The 16,914-nt window shown below is 35.3% G+C and overlaps 3 protein-coding genes across 3 annotated transcripts; 2 read left to right on the forward strand and 1 right to left on the reverse strand.

The window, feature by feature from the left end:
* Nucleotides 1–1,275: 1,275 nt before the first annotated feature.
* LOC145604397 (uncharacterized) lies at nucleotides 1,276–2,010 on the reverse strand. Its single transcript, XM_081660305.1, has one exon. It carries the CDS (start codon nucleotides 2,008–2,010, stop codon nucleotides 1,276–1,278), a length of 735 nt encoding a protein of 244 aa, XP_081516431.1.
* A 5,404-nt stretch (nucleotides 2,011–7,414) lies between these two features.
* On the forward strand, nucleotides 7,415–11,178 carry LOC145604399 (uncharacterized). The gene is made up of 3 exons (XM_081660306.1): nucleotides 7,415–8,144; nucleotides 8,308–8,394; nucleotides 11,027–11,178. Exons 1-3 carry the CDS (start codon nucleotides 7,415–7,417, stop codon nucleotides 11,176–11,178), a joined length of 969 nt encoding a protein of 322 aa, XP_081516432.1.
* A 679-nt stretch (nucleotides 11,179–11,857) lies between these two features.
* LOC145604400 (uncharacterized) lies at nucleotides 11,858–12,595 on the forward strand. Its single transcript, XM_081660307.1, has one exon. The coding sequence runs from the start codon at nucleotides 11,858–11,860 to the stop codon at nucleotides 12,593–12,595; it is 738 nt and encodes a 245-aa protein (XP_081516433.1).
* Nucleotides 12,596–16,914: the final 4,319 nt, after the last annotated feature.

Consider the following 16,914-nt stretch of genomic DNA (forward strand, 5'->3'; position numbering starts at 1 on the left):
ACGCGCCGCTAATTACCCCTCCCTACGCACTGCTAATTAACGAGTTGAACAATGTAATTGCTTGAAAATCGTTGCGAAATTGGGGTTGCGGTTTTGGTTGATGTGTATTTTGCGATTGAAATACAGGTTGTTTGGTAGTTTTGAGGTTGGTGGCTGCGGTTGGGGTGTTTGCGGCTGGGGTGGTTGTGGTGTTTGGTGAGGTTGTGGTGTTGTGGTGTTTGGCGAGGCAAGAGGGGAAGCCAACAATGGGTGGGCTGGGGTTAGGGGTTTCGAGATGAAGGAGGTCAGATAGGGGGTGGAGGTGGTGATTTTCGGGGTGGGGGAAGGTCGGGGTTTGGTTGCGGTCTAACCCGTAGTTTTCTGGTGAAAGAGGGAGAGGGCAGTGGGTGGGATTGGGGGCTCCGGTGAGCAGGGGTTGGGGGCTCCGGTGATTGATGGTGGGTTTTGGGGTTCAGCTGGTGGCTGGGATTTTGGGGGTTTGGTTGGGGTTTTTTTTTTTTAATTTATATATTTTTTTTATAAATTGTTTTAGCCAGTTCAATTGTGACACGTGTCACTTTTTAAAAAAAAAATTAAAAATTTACCCATTGAACCGGTTACCGGTTTTTGGGATTGAAGAAAAAGAGGAACCCTCAAAGTTTGGATTATTCCAGAATAATTCAAAGTTGGAACTATTGTAGCAAAATTGATAAAAGTTGGGATTACTATTTCTAATTTTTCCTAAAAAATTTAAGAACTCGTGTGTATGAACCAAGAATAAAGGAGTGTGCCTGATTGCAGGAGACCATGCTATATTGTGCATTCATGAACGCCATTACTATAATATATTCTTAATTAGCTCAAGCAGACACATCGAATATTAACAGCCAATTAGCTATTAATTCACAAGTCAATTCAGCGCGTGTGTATCATTCAATCAAAATTTATTTTAGTGAAAAAAAATATTTATTAATCCATTTTTATAAACATTTCTTCTTCAGATATACGTTTTTTTACCCTAGGATTTTGAATTAGAAATCAAGAATTCATTAGAGTATCTAATAATTAAGGATATTAACTTCGAAAAATCATTTATCTCATCATCAAACTGTCTAATATTTTTTTTTAACCCTGCTTTTGTCAAGTTAAAAGAGACTTTTGGGACGATTGAAAGATATATAGAAAGCATAAATATGAAGAACACAGATATAAATAGAGATAATTGTATGAGTAGTATATTCATTTGTATGTATATTCACAGTATCAAAATTTTTTGTACAAGGATGAATTTATATTCTAGTTGCTAAGGACGTTCAGAAGAGTTGATCTGGTCTTCACCAAATGCCTAAACAATGATTCTAAAACTTCTTCGATTTCTTGAATTTCTGACTCTAAATTTACTAGTTGTGACATATCAACATTCACTTTCTTCACAAGAAGAGCATCAACAGCATCAAAAGATGTTGCTGCTTTCTTCTCAGATCTTTGGCTAAAGAAAGACCAGCTACTCTTCTGTGATCCACCGATGTAAGACAGCAACGAGTTAAAGACTTCAGCAGTCAACGCTTGCACATCCTTGAGCATGCTCTCGATGGCAACGGGCTCAACTGCATTGATATCTTTCAAGCACTTCTTGATTGTCTTCTTGGAAGCTCTTCTTGTTTTTAGATATTCAGCGACTTCATTGGTAATGTCAAATTCACCGCTGCATCTTCTTCTAAGAACTGATTGAATGTTTTGGATCTGTTCCTTTGACACTGCCAAGACATCTCGAGATGTTGAGCAAATGTCAATGAGTCTTAGAGATCCATCCAACACTTGTTGAGATTGAGATACAGTTTGATTTTTGGGCAATTGAAGAAACTCTTCAACACACTTGTATAAATCATTTAGACCACTAAGTTTGGTGGTCAAGGATGAAGTAGAAGCAGCTTGAGATGATCTCAACCTGTTCAATTGTTGATCCAACTGTTCAGAAACGGGGTGAGAGTTTGAGGGGAAACTGAAAGATCGAGTGTGGATGGAAGCCATTTTAGATATTCTTTTTTAGTTCTGTTGAGAGGCTTAAGAGTTGAAAGATGGAAGTTTTGAGTTGTTGAATATCTCATTCTTCAGCCTCTATTTATACCAAAGTAAGAGAAGACAAAAAGAATCAAAAAATTAAATGAGACTCGCTGAGATAGCGTGGTCTTTCTTGGGCTTATTCAGATTGTCTCTTCGTAGCGAACTAGCCAACTCACGAATCGATCAATGATGAGACTTTCTATTAATATGATATACAAGTACATAAAATATTAAAGAAATAAATTGCAGGATGTTTTGTTATGCAACAACCAGTACAAAAACTGCAAGATGGTGTCTTATTTTAATCAAGCTCATATCAGTTGTTTCCTCTATGTCTTGTAATTCTTAATTAAACAATAATTTCCGTATAATTCATGTGGTGATCAAGTACAGTACTTTGCGACAAAATGTAGTATCATGAATTCATGATCCTATAAATGCGCTATACACGAGTGGGTACAGCGAGTACTTAACTCTCCTTCGATGCAATGCAAACTCCAGAACCGTACCCTTTGTACTGTGTTCCCTGCTCATTTGCTGCAATGCAAACTCCATCATTCATCCGTGTTCCACGCTCAATTGCTGCAATGCAAACTCTATTACCCGTACCATGTTCCATGCTAGCAATGCAAACTCCAGAACTCGATCGTGTTCCAGGCTCATTTATTGCAAACTCCATAACCAATCCTGCAATACAAACTATCACAAGTCTATATACAAAGCCCCAATAGAGTCGAGGCAGAAAGAGAACACACCAACCCAAAAATCAAAGCTTTCGAAGTAGCAATATTTCACCTAGGCATTTCATCAAACAGCTTGTCGGTGCAACAAATATACCAAAGGATGTACAACAATGAACTTTAAGCCAACTAATGGTATCAAAAGGCGGACATAATAAGAAGATGGAGAGGAAGTGGGTAAAAACAAATTGAGATGTAGATGAAGAGGGTGAAGTTTGGAATGCAATTGTTGAGAATATGTGTGAGCATACCAATTACAATGCATAATTTTGAGAACATATGCTGTGCAATTTTTAATAAAACAGGACTACTCTGTATTATTTATTCCATTAGCAAAATCTAAAATTTTTGGGCTTTTGGTGGCAGTAAAATAAAATACCTTGTAAATTTTTCCTTCAAAAAATAAAATAAAATTTTTAGATAATCAGTAAAATTTAAAGTGGTGCTTTTTAGTGATAGTAAAAGTCGAAACTTCTTTGATTTTAGTAGCTGAATTCCATCCAAAATGCATTAATCATAAGGAAACTCAAAATACGTATTTCTCACAATTTTTTTGTTGTATATTTCATGCTTATTTATTGCTATAAATATCAATCGTGTGTGATTTTGTAGACAAAATTGAGTCTAGAGCTGTCAATTCGGGTAAACGGATCGGATATGGGTCGGGTAATAAGTATGGGTTGGGTTAACTCGAGTCAATGCAAGTCAAATTGGGTTAATGTCATAACCTATGTGATTCAGGGTGGGTCATGCTTGAGTCAGGTCACGTCGGGTCATACATCTTATCGGGTTTAGGTCGGGTTAATAACAGGCCGGGTTACATTCGGGTCGTATGAGTAATAGGTCAGTTTTAATTCGGGTTAAAACGGGTTAGGGTCATTTTCGGATTCGAGTCGGGTTCACTTAAAGTCAATAACTTGCGAGTTATAATCAGGTCGAGTATTCTCGAGTTTAAGTCGGATTTGGTTTAAATCAATAATTTGCATGTTATATTCAGGTCGGGTCATTCTTGGGTTCAAGTCGGGTTTGGTTCAAGTTAATAATTTGCGAGTTCAGTTCAAGTAAAGACAAAATACTTTCAAATAAACGTAGAGTAGCTTTAGTCTTACGAAGTTATGCCTTTACAAGTAGATTACAATATATATAGCATATATCTTTATTTAGCTAGTCAATATTTACAATAATAAAGATGTATAAATTAAAATAATGAGTCGAGTTGATTTCGGGTCAGGTTTGTAATAGATCGGGTTGAGTTTTGAGTCGGGTCAATAACAGGTCGGGTTAAATTCGGGTCTGGGTAGGAACATGTCGGGTGAAATTCAGGTCGGGTTAGTAACAGATCGGGTTAAATTCGAGTTTTGACGGAATAAAACGGGTAAGGATCAATTTCGGTTTAGGTCGAGTTCGGTTCAAGTAAAAATTTACAGGTTATATTCGGGTCGGGTAATCTCCAGGTTGGTTCATATTCGGGTTCGGGCCTTTAATACTCGGGTTAACTTGGGTTTAGGGTTGGTTTCAGGTCGATCAGATCGGGTTCGGGTCAATATTTTTTCGAGTTCAGACAGATCGGTTAATAATCGGGTTTGGGTCGGGTCAGCTTTTGACAGCTCTAATTTATATTTTAATTTAAATAAAATCATACTCCCTCCGTCCCTCTTTTATAGTCCCTTATGGGCAAATTTTAGTCCCAAAATGTTCACTTCATTTGCTTTTTCCAACAACCATAAATATTAATATTTTACCAAACTTCCCTCCAATTTGCAACAATACTTGTGCAAATTTATACTTCCCATGTAAATTTTGTTTTTCCATGTACTTTTATTACTTTCTCTCTCTACTTTTTTGCATATCCAATGTAAATTTACTTTTTCAATGTACTTTAACTATTCTTATTTGTGATTATTAATTCCCATGAAAAATGCCCATAAGGGACTATCAAAAGGGGACGGAGGGAGTAGAAGATTATACTAAATTGGCTCTATGTAAATTTAAAGGGAAATGTATACGTTAGTATAATCTTGTTTGATTTATCATTGTTACAGGTTAAAGAATACAATATCTTTTTCTTTTTTCTTTTTTTTTTTCCATGTATCATATCCTGTAACAAAAAAGAAAAAATAAATTGTTATCCCTTGTATAATATAACTCCTATTTTATAACTCCTTTTTTAAATGCGAATATAATAACTCCTTTTTTAAATATGAATATACCAGTAATAACTATTCAAGAAAATCTGAATATAATGAACATTTACATCGCTAATTTAAGAGTAAAAAACAAAATAAGTTCATTAAAATAATATCAATACAAACAAAATTAGTTGAGTATGAGGGCCTGTTCACTTCAGCTTAAGTTCAGATCAGCTCCAATCAGTTCAGTTCAATTCAATTCAGTTCAACTCTTAATTTCCTTCCCACATAAAATATTCATTTCAGCTCTATTCAGTTCTGTTCAGTTCAGCTCCAATCAGTTCAGTTCAGTTCAGCTCAGTTCAGTAAATGTGAACAAGCTCTAAATCAATAATTTCACATTTTAAAAAAATCAATGATTTCAAAGAATAATTAAGATAGGGAATCAATAAAAATTAAGTTTAAATAATTAAATAATTTAACTAAATAATAATAATAATAATAATTTATGCAAGAAATGAGGTTAACGTTGGGTTGAGTGGAGGGAACGACGGGGCTCTTCGACCTACAGATGTGTTGCTTTATTCGTGGGATAGAGGCCTTGATGTATTTGTTGAATTGATGACGGGGTCTTCTCTTTTAACACAGTTTGGGTTGTTTGACTTCGTTCATGGTCATGTTACGATTGCAACTCAACATAAGTAGGACAAGTATGGGACGCGTTGCATGGCTATTGGCTATGGCCTATAGGTTTCTTCAACAGGATCAGATTTGCTATAGATAGAGGATAATTTAATTTAGAATTAATTGCATTTATTAAGTAAATATAATTTTAATTTAGAAAATATAAGGTAAAGAAAATAGAGCCAAAACATTTAATATAAAAAATTATCTTTAAAAAATAAGAAAACTAGCCCATCCTTCACGTATGGCTATCCATTAATCAATGGAATATATCATGATTTAATATTTATAATGGCTACCCAACTATTGTAGTTGGGTGCTCATATAGTTGATAATTCTAGTTATAATGTTGTTTAATTTTAAGTACAATATCGATATGGGACTCATATTGCATAGTCAGATTTTGTTTTAAAATTAATAATCAATAAATAAGTGAGATTTTCTTTTTTCTTTATTTTAAAAAAATAAAATTTGGTGTTTAGAGAGGCAAGAGAGTCGCAAGAACTAGTGATGAATCGATCTATGTTCACCCGAAATAGGGGAAAAACTTTAACCTCTTGAGTTATCTTTTACCCTTCTTATGTGAATTTAATAAGTGTAAATTTTTCACAAAGGGGAACAAAAGAAAATGTAAATTGTCTTAAAAGAGTGTGAGGTTTTCTCCTTGCTGTTGTACATTACTAGTAATAAGATTTTTAGTAGTCTTAGTACGACCTCTTTCAAAAAAAAGTAATAAGATTGTGCCCATCAAGTAACACAATTCTAATCGAAAATCGAACAAACACCCCTAAATGTTCCTGAGCACCTAAGGTCTTCGACAAGACTGTCTTTATTTTCAAATTGGATTTCTCGTATGACCAAATCTTCTAATGGCGCCTTTCTTATGATATCCTTATCTTCAATTTCATCAACCACCCTTTAAATGCCATTGTTTGAATCCTTTCCCAAAACCCAACAAATCAAAATAATGAATTTCTTATACATGTGCTCTGTAGACTCCATTAGTTGGCCAAGGTTGTTTGAAAAAGCCTATAAGGTGTTTGATGAAATGCCTAAGAGAAATACTGCTGCTTGAAATGCTTTTACTTTCGGGTTTGTGTAATGGGGAATTTCCTAATCAAAATTTGGACCTTCTCTGCCTCTCAAATGGTGTGATGGAGTTTGCATTGCAGCGATTGAGCGTGAAACACGGACGAGTGATGGAGTTTGCATTGCAGTGATTGAGCGTGGGACAGAGGAACACTGACGGTTGATGGTCTGATGGAGTTTTGCACTGCAGCGAATGATCATTGAACAAGCTAGGACAGGTGATGGAGTTTGCATTGCATCGAATGAGAGATAAGTACCCTCATTTCTAGTCTTGTATACCGCCTTTATAGGATCATGATACTACATCTTGTCGACGAATATAATAGTTGATCACCCACATGAGTTACACTTCAATTACAGAAAACACATTGGCTGTACTGTTTAATTGAAAGCTTGATTAAAATAAGACATCATCTTGCAGTTTTTGTACTGGTTGTTGGATAACAAAATATCCTGCAATTCATTTCTTTAATTGATATCAAAGTATATAATATTGACAGCAAATTTCATCATCGATCGATTCATGAGTTGGCTAGTTTTCTGTGAAGAGACAATCTGAAACTAGCCCAATGAAGACCATGTTATCTCTCTGAGTCTTATTTAATTTTTGATTCCTTTTGTCTTCTCTTACTTTGGTATAAATAGAGCCAAGAAAATGAGATAATCAAGCACTCAAAACTTTTATCTTACAACTCTAAGCCTCTTAACAAACTTAAAACGAATATCAAAATGGCTTCCATCCACACTCGATCTTTCAGTTTCCCCTCAAACTCCCACCCCGTTTCTGAGCAATTGGATCAACAATTAAACAGGTTGAGGTCTTCTCAAGATGCTTCTACTTCATCCTTGACCACCAAACTTAGTGGTCTAAACGATTTATACAAATCAGTTGAAGAGTTTCTTCAATTGCCCCAAAATCAGAAAACCGTATCTCAGTCTCAACAAGTATTAGATGGGTCTCTAAGACTCATTGACATTTGCTCAACATCTCGAGATGTCTTGGCAGTGTCAAAGGAACAGATCCAAAACATTCAATCAGCTCTTCGAAGAAGGTGCAACGGTGAACTTGACATTACCAATGAAGTCGCTGAATACCTAAAAACCAGAAGAGCTTCCAAGAAGACAATCAAGAAGTGCTTGAAAGATATGAATGCAGTTGAGCCCGTTGCCATTGAGAGCATGCTCAAGGATGTGCAAGCGTTGACTGCTGAAGTCTTTAACTCCTTGTTGTCTTACATCGGCGGATCACAGAAGAGTAGCTGGTCTTTCTTTAGCCAAAAATCTGAGAAGAAAGCAGCAACATCATTTGATGCTGTCGATGCTCTTCTTGTGAAGAAAGTGAATGTTGATATGTCACAACTAGTAAATTTAGAGTCAGAAATTCAAGAAATTGACGAAGTTTTGGAATCATTATTTAGGCATTTGATGAAGACCAGATCAACTCTTCTCAATGTCCTTAGTAACTAGAATTAAAATAGATAGATGTACAAAAATTTTTGATACTGTGAATATACAATACAATGATACAAATGAATATATTATACATACAACTTTCTCCAATTATATTTGTGTTCTACTTTCATGTTTATGCTTTCAATCATTATTCTTGCATGGTACAAAAGTTACTAGAGTTCTTAGACCTGAAAATCCTAATTTACTGAAGTTTGTTGATTATTGGATACTTAAAGCAATCTCTGTTTCTATTACTTGTACAAAATTACAAGGTTCCAAAAAAAAAAAAAAAAAAAAAAAAGTTTGTTGATTATAAGAATTAATTTTTTTTTAAATAGAATAATAAATGCAATTATCTTCCATTAACGGAGCTTATGATTAAATCAAGGTTAATTATGTGAAGATAATACGCGTGGATCACTTGAGTCGAACGTGATTTCATAGCTTACCAGCTGTTAGTATTCCATATGTCTGCTGGAGAGCTTCAGAATATTTTGTAGTAAGGGCATTCATTAATGCATAAAATTGGATGGTCTCCTACAGTCAGGCACTCACCTTTATTCTAGGATCATGCACACGAGTTCTTGCATTTTCAAATTATACTCAATGTCTATTAAAAAAACATGCCAATTGCTAACCATTAATTGATTTATTAGCTAACCTACTGATATATGGTGTCATTTACACTCGTGCGTAGCTGTTGCTTGAGATTGTGATGAACATACAGGGAGCAGGATATGACATTGTATGTCAGATCATTATGTATACAATCCAAAACCAATAATCCGAGCATTGTTCGTGTTATAATTAGCTGGCACTTGAGGTTTGATCATATGAAAAATATGGTTAGTGCTAATACTAAATTGCAATTTCATTTCTATAATCTTGTAGTTGCTAATAATATTAAGTTAATTATTATAATTTCTGAAGTTATGGGATGAATTTCTGCACCAGAACTTATAATAAGGGTGTGTACTCTAATGTTTTTGGTTGGAAATTGACCAGGAAAAGTCAATGTTATGTAAAGATATGCTGAGATTTGTTAGTTGAGGTGTGAGCTAATAATATTATCTCAACTTGTATGTTTTAAATTAACTGGAATAATGTCGATCGTGAAAATCTTTTGATTAACATCACCATTGTTTCAAATATCTAGGAAGTAATCATATAAAGAAGCCTACTATTTTCCAGAGCATTAGTACATGAAATTTGAAAGGTGCTCATGTCAATTAGCCTAATGATTGTGTAGGAAGTAATAATGTTGCTGTTGATGTTACGGTTTTACCCGGATTGAAACTGATTCTATTCGAAAGGAACAAACTAATACTAATTGGAGATAGTAGGGATAACTCTTCTATTTTATAAAGTGAAATCATCTCTCCTCATTCTTCAACGTGGGACACTCACAAGTCACAACTGAGTAATAGAGATTATGAGGTAGTTTGTTATCGTTTTATATTTCCATTTTTCAGGTTTTTTTTTCATTTAGACAGGGTACCCATCAATTTTCAATTCCAAAATTTGAAAGCCAGAATTGAAACTTGTTGTAGTTGTTTCCCTGTCAATTACAAACAATCTAAACTTGTGCTTTAGGTTTATTTAACTTCTGCAATCGCAAGTTCCAATTCCAAATCTACTTAGGGCATGTTCTCTTCAGTTCAATTCAGCTCTTAATTTCCTCCTCTCATAAAATATTCAGTATATTTTAGTTCAGTTCAGCTTGGTTCAGTAAATCAGTTAAGGCCCTTAGACCTTGTTCTTCTATTCACCTTATTTAAATAATGATCTGTAAAAAAATTAAAATTTGGTAAAAATATACTTTCAATTCAATAAAAATATTTTTAAATTATAAGTTTTATTTAGTGAAACTCATTACTTCAAAAAACAAATAAAATAGAGATTTAGTAATAATAAACTTTAATCAGTACAAATAAATTAAGTTAAGTAAAAATAACTTTAGTTCACCAAATTTAATATCAATATTCAATAATGACAGTAGAAATAATTTCAATTTTGTAAAACTAATTAAGGTGAAAGGCCGCCCCAATCTCTCTGATATCATAGAGTAAAACCGCTTTATCCCAAAACCGCTACTTGAAGTAGAGGTTTTAGGCAAACTGAGAAATTTTGGGATAAACCGCTTTATCCCAAACCGCTACTTGAAGTAGAGGTTTTAGGCAAACTGAGAAATTTTGGGATAAACCGCTACTTCAAGTAGTGGTTTTAAGGTAGCGGTTTCAACCATTTTCACCACAAAAATTACACTTTTGTCCTCATCCCGGAGATAAACTTGTATTTCCTCCTAAGGTGAAGAGAACAAATCTTGATTTTTTGCAAACCCATGTATATGTTGTTAATGTAAATGAACCACCGGCATGCTCTACCTCCCTTATGCGCTAGTAAATTGAACCACCAAAGCCGCCTCAAATTCCACCAGCACAACCACGTTATCGACGTTCAAAGATTCCACAATCAGCTTGATCAATAGATTCAATACTGTCATTCATCTCAATTTCAATTGTATCAACTACAGCTCCATAGCTCATTAACATACGACCTCAAAAGTTTAATGCCATCATTCGAATCCATGATTATAACCCTAAATCCTTAAATTTCTTCTACCCACTACCTCTCCATATATGCACCCTTTTGATACATTGTTTAACCGCTACATAATCGCCTGAGTTTGGGAGAGCCTTGAAGGTATTTGATGAAATGCCTAAGAGAGATACTTGTATTGCTTCTTGGAATTTTTTTTACTATTGGATTAACTGGCATATCCCCTGCCTCATATCATAAGTAGATCAAGGGTTGAAGGACATATAGTATTGTGAATAATTGCAGCGAATGAGCATGGAACATAGACGGGTTATGAAGTTTGCATTGCAGCAATTGAGCGAGGAACACAGACAAATGATGGAGCTTGCATCATAGCAAATGACCATGGAACACACGACACAGACGGGTTTAATTTGAAGTTTGCACTGCAGCGAATGAGCATGGAACATAAATGGGTTATGGAGTTAGCGTTGCAGCAATAGAGCGTGAAACACGGATAAATGATGGAGCTTGCATAGCAGCAAATGAGCATGGAACACACAACACAGACGGGTGATGAAAGTTTGCATTGCAGCGAATGAGCGTGGAACACGGACTGGTGATGGAGCTTGCATTCCATCAAATGAGAGATAAGTATTCGCTATTCATATAGTCTTGTAGAGCGCATTTATAGGATCATGATACTACATTTTGTCGCTGAATTTTTTAGTTCATCACCACATGATTTTCACTTAAACATTGGGATGCCGGAATCAAATTAGCTGTTTAATTGGGAGTTAGAAGACATACAACAAACAGCTTTAATGAGTTGGATTAAAATAAGACACCATCTTGCAGATTTTGTACTGGTTGTTGTGTAGCATAATATCCTTCAATTCATTTTATTATTTGATATGAAGTATATAATAGTAACACAGAAGTTAATAATCAATCGATTCGTTAGCTAGCCATTTGGCTGTGAAGGGACAATGTGAAACAAGCCCAAGGAAGTCCATGTTCTCTCTAATTAGAGACTTAAAAATCTTATTTAATTTTTGATTCCTTCTGTCTTCTCTTACTTGGGTATAAATAGAGCCAAAACAAATGAAATATTCAACAACTCAAAACATCTGATCTATCTTACAACTCTAAGCCTCTTAACAAACTAAAAAGAAAATCAAAATGGCTTCTATCCACACTCGATCTTTCAGTTTCCCCTCAAACTCTCACCCCGTTTCTGAGCAATTGGATCAACAATTGAACAGGTTGAGGTCTTCTCAAGCTGCTTCTACTTCATCCTTGACCACCAAACTTAGTGGTCTAAACGATTTATACAAATCAGTTGAAGAGTTTCTTCAACTGCCCCAAAATCAGAAAACTGTATCTCAATCTCAACAAGTATTAGATGGATCTCTAAGACTCATTGACATTTGCTCAACATCTCGAGATGTCTTGGCAGTGTCAAAGGAACAGATCCAAAACATTCAATCAGTTCTTCGAAGAAGATGCAGTGGTGAACTTGACATTACCAATGAAGTCGCTGAATACCTTAAAACCAGAAGAGCTTCCAAGAAGACAATCAAGAAGTGCTTGAAAGATATCAATGCAGTTGAGCCCGTTGCCATTGAGAGCATGCTCAAGGATGTGCAAGCGTTGACTGCTGAAGTCTTTAACTCTTTGTTGTCTTACATCGGTGGATCACAGAAGAGTAGCTGGTCTTTCTTTAGCCAAAGATCTGAGAAGAAAGCAGCAACAACCTTTGATGTTGTTGATGCTCTTCTTGTGAAGAAAGTGAATGTTGATATGTCACAACTAGTAAATTTAGAGTCAGAAATTCAAGAAATTGACGAAGTTTTGGAATCATTGTTTAGGCATTTGGTGAAGACAAGATCAACTCTTCTCAATGTCCTTAGCAACTAGAATAGAAATTTGTCCTTGTACAAAAATTTTTGATACGTGAATATACATACAAATGAATATACTATACATACAATTATCTCCAATTATATCTGTGCTCTTCAAGTTTATGCTTTTATTTCAATCATTCAATCTATCGTTTCGAAGTTACTGGACTCTTGAACCTGAAAATTCAAAGGGTAAAAAAAAAAAATCTAACCGTAAGAATTCATGACTTAGTGAAGTTAATTATTGGATAAGGCCAGTAATTCTCTGTTTCTTACACAAAATTATAGGGTAAAAAGAGTTTCTTTTTTTAAAAAATATTAATAAAAAACAAAATAATGATAATATTAATTATAATCCATTACAGAGATTATGGTTAATGAAGGTTGTTTATCACAATAATGACTCCATGTGAAGATACACGATGAATCGACTCATAAATCCATAGCTTATTAGCTGTTAATATCCCTTGTGTCTGCAGGAGCTTCAGAGTATATTGTTTTAAGGGCATGCATTAATGCAGCCATTACAAGGTCTCCTACAATCAGACAGTTGCCTTTATTCTTGGATTTTTTAAAGGTAGAAGAGTTGAGATTTCTATATATTCTTCAAATTTTATTCAATCTTCATAATGAAAACATGCAAATTGTAAACAATTTATTGATATTTTAGCTAAACTGCTGATACGTGGTTTCATTTCCACTCGTGTATAGCTGTTGCTTAGATTCGTGATGGACATACTGGGAGCAGGATATGACATTGTGAGTTAGATCATAATATATAATCCAAAATCAATAATCCGAGCATCACTCGTGTTATTTCCAATATCTTGTTGTTTAATCTCGGTATGCTATTAAGCCTATTATGGTGGAAGATCGTTATTCATTATTATTAACAAAATAAATGGCGTACATGTAACAGATAACATGGATTTCTTTTTAATTTCTGTGATTATGGAATAAATTTCCTACCATAATTTATATTTTATAAGGGTGGAATTTGTCCAGGATAAATTCATGTAAAGATATGGTTTGATTTGTTTGTTGAGTTGTGTGATTGTGTCAGCCTGTAAAAGATTAGTATCTCCTCCAATTTAATTTAGCTCCTATCTAGCTATATGCAACTTAAATGTTCTTAACTGATGAGTCCAATTATTTTCTGAAGTTCATTGTCAATCGTGCAAATTAAATCATTAGATTAAAATCACCAATAATGATGTTTCACACACTTACTAGTATATGAAATTTGAAATTTGTTCATGTCACTAAGACCATACGTGTTTTTTTTATGAATGAGCCATATAAACACTTGATTTATTTTAAGTCTATAAATCCATCGAAATCACTACCCTTTGCATTGTGTCCAGAGGCCGACCAAGTAGAAAGTACGGTTAGGGTCTTGCTCCAAAAACTTTTGCATCCAATATAATGAACCAAATATATACCTATGTACCCGGCTGTCACACGGTGATGATCACACAAATTTATCCCACTAAACTTACGCTCAACAAGCCTTTCACCCTTGCTAATTGCTACATACGGCGAGTTAGACTTTCTCCCAAAAATACAATCGATCTTGTGCAACCACATTTCGTTATTGCAAGCATTATATCCAATACCTTGTAATTTCTTCCGAACAATCTAAGGATTCTTCCGAACACTCTCCCTTAGCTTAGCCCAATCCCTATCATACTTAGCTGGAAATTTTAAGGTTTTTTTTTTTTTTTTTTGATGGGAAGTTTGTCATTTTGATAGTATAATGTTTTAGATTACGAATCACCAAATTATAGATTCCATTAAAATTTCCATCCAAATTTAATTACCCTAGAATTTGTTATAACCCAAGGTTAGTTTTTGCTTTTCATTTGATGATGAAATAATAAACCATCATTACAATGAGAACAAAACACTTATGGGTGTATGATAAACCCTGGTGTATATAACAACCTCTCTAATTACCCTGGCACAATTATTCGGTATCTTTAATTAATGGGAAATTATCAATGGTACACCTGAGGTTTGGCCCTTTATCAGTGGTACACCAACTTACCTTTTGTTTATCAGCGGTACACCTGAGGTTTAGTAGACTCATCTACAGTAAGCCTGACGTTAATTAAACGTTAATTATAGGTTTAATTTAGGTTAAACTGATTAAATGAAATGACTAATATGCCCCCCTACCCCACTTAATAATAAATTGCTCCCTCCAAACTTCAACTACCAAATTAAAAAGACCCTAAAACCTTCAGAAGATCATTCATCTTCTTCGCTCTCAGTCTCTCTTCTCTCCCCTGTTCTGCTGCTGCGAGGTTATTGCGTGAGGCGATTTTGGAAGCAAAATTTCTGGAAATTCTGCTCTGCATTGTTGATCGGTGAGGTAAGTGCACATCTGAGCCTTAAAATTTCTGATTTTCGCGTACAATTGGATGAGTTTTGTGAGTATATGCGATTGTGGTGTAAAGGGTTGAATTATGGTTTCCATGTATAATTCTATGCGAATTCTGGTTTAAATTGCGGATAATATGCTTTTGTCTTTCATTTGTTGGTTAATTGTTGTATTTGTTGAACAAATAATTCGAATTGTGCATAATATGGTTGTGATTGGAATTTTGGTTAAAATTGTGCTTAGTATGCTTGTGTATGAGTTTGTATATGTATGTTCTTGTGTGATAGGTAACCCTAGGTCTGATCATCTTTTATGTACTGTTGCATGGCATGTTAAATTGGAAGTGAAATTAAAATGTGGTGTTTTGACCTAATTTTGCAGAATGGATGACAAGGTTGTGTTTAGATTTAAGTATAAGGTTCATAAAATTGATATTGAAGTGGATCCTGATTTATGCAACCTGATGGACTTAATTATTGAGTTTGAGGATAGGCTGCAGAAGAAAGGTGTAGTCATAGTGAACCCTATCTTTGCATATGCCTATAGGGGGAAGCATTGGCCCATAGATGATGATGGGGGTATTCAGAGAATGTTTAGGACATTTCCTACTTCTAATTTGTTTGAGATTATAGTTGGAACAAACCCATTGAAATCTAGTTACATGAATGACCTAGTGTCTGAGTTTAGGAGAAGGAATGTTGCTGATCAACTAGCTAATCAGGCACCACCTTTGGATGAACCAGAATCACCCCCACCTCCACCTCCAACTCCACCTCCACCTCCACCTGTCAATGACCCAGACTTACCTCCACAAGTGGTTAGGCATATAATTACACCTAGCACTGAAGCTACATTGATTGAGTCAATTCCCCACATTCCCTTGAATGATCCAAATCCTAACCAGCCTGTCATTCAACCAAACCTTGACCAGCCTTTGATTCAACCACAGGTTGAGCAATCTTCAAAACAACCATTAACCAAACTCAAGCCTAGGAGGAGATTGGTGAAGAAATATCAAGATGCCCCTGATGCTACTGCCACAAATCTGTCTTTAGAAGATATTCATACTGACCCTCTGTCTTTAGATGATATTCCTACTGACCCAACTGTAGGTGAGATGTTTCCCCCAGAGTTTAACTATGACCCAAGTATAACTGGTCTTGACTTGCAAAATGAACTTGGGGATGTTGTGCCTGATATGTCTAGTAAGGAATACACTAGGGGAAGGAAGGAATTTGAGAAGGCAGAGGCAAGATCAACAGCTTCTAAGGGAAAGGGTAAGGGTAGGGGAATGGGTGAGACTTCTGCTGGAAGTAAGGGAAAGGGTAAGGTCAAGGGTAAAGGGAGGGGTCAGGGCAAGGGTGAGAACTCTGGGTTAGCAATTACTAATGAACTTGGCCAAAAAATTCCACCTTCTCCGGAATCTCCACACACCATATTCAAGTCCTTGCCTTTAAGAAGGAGTCCTAGATTCACAGTCCCTCAATCTAACCCTACAATTTCCTTACCCCAGACAACCTTGTTTGATAGAAAGATGCCAAAAACCACAGCTTTGAGAAAGGGTGTTTGGGAAAAATCTACTAAAAAGGCCAAAATTCCAGAGAGTTGCAGTGCTAGTGCTGCTAGGAGAAGGGTAAATTTTGATGAAGGCAATGATGGTTCTGATGGTGCAAGTGATAAAGGTGCTGGGAATGGTGTAAGTGAAGATGATTCTGGGGATGGTGGATCTGCAGGTGGTGATTCAGACAATGAAATCATCAATTCTGGTGAAATTCAACCAGATGAGATGGAAGATATCATTGATGTTCCACATGTTGAGGACAACTGGGAGCCTGAAAATTGGCATGGGTTTATTGATTCTGATGATGATGACAGCTACATAAATAGGTTGTACAAAAATGGAGAAATGTATGAAGAAAAATATTTTGGGAAAATTCATTTGAAACCTTGGA

The sequence above is a fragment of the Chenopodium album genome, chromosome 22 (genome assembly GCF_948465745.1).
Source record: "Chenopodium album chromosome 22, dcCheAlbu1.1, whole genome shotgun sequence".
NCBI lineage: Eukaryota > Viridiplantae > Streptophyta > Magnoliopsida > Caryophyllales > Amaranthaceae > Chenopodium > Chenopodium album.

Excerpts from the sequence above, each read along its gene's own strand:
- LOC145604397 (XM_081660305.1), bottom strand. The coding sequence starts at position 2,010 with ATGGCTTCCATCCACACTCGATCTTTCAGTTTCCCCTCAAACTCTCAC.
- LOC145604399 (XM_081660306.1), top strand. The coding sequence starts at position 7,415 with ATGGCTTCCATCCACACTCGATCTTTCAGTTTCCCCTCAAACTCCCAC. Across the intron at positions 8,145-8,307 it reads AACTCTTCTCAATGTCCTTA|TTACTAGAGTTCTTAGACCT; the intron begins GTAACTAGAATT and ends ATGGTACAAAAG. Across the intron at positions 8,395-11,026 it reads AATCTCTGTTTCTATTACTT|CAATTGAGCGAGGAACACAG; the intron begins GTACAAAATTAC and ends TTTGCATTGCAG.
- LOC145604400 (XM_081660307.1), top strand. The coding sequence starts at position 11,858 with ATGGCTTCTATCCACACTCGATCTTTCAGTTTCCCCTCAAACTCTCAC.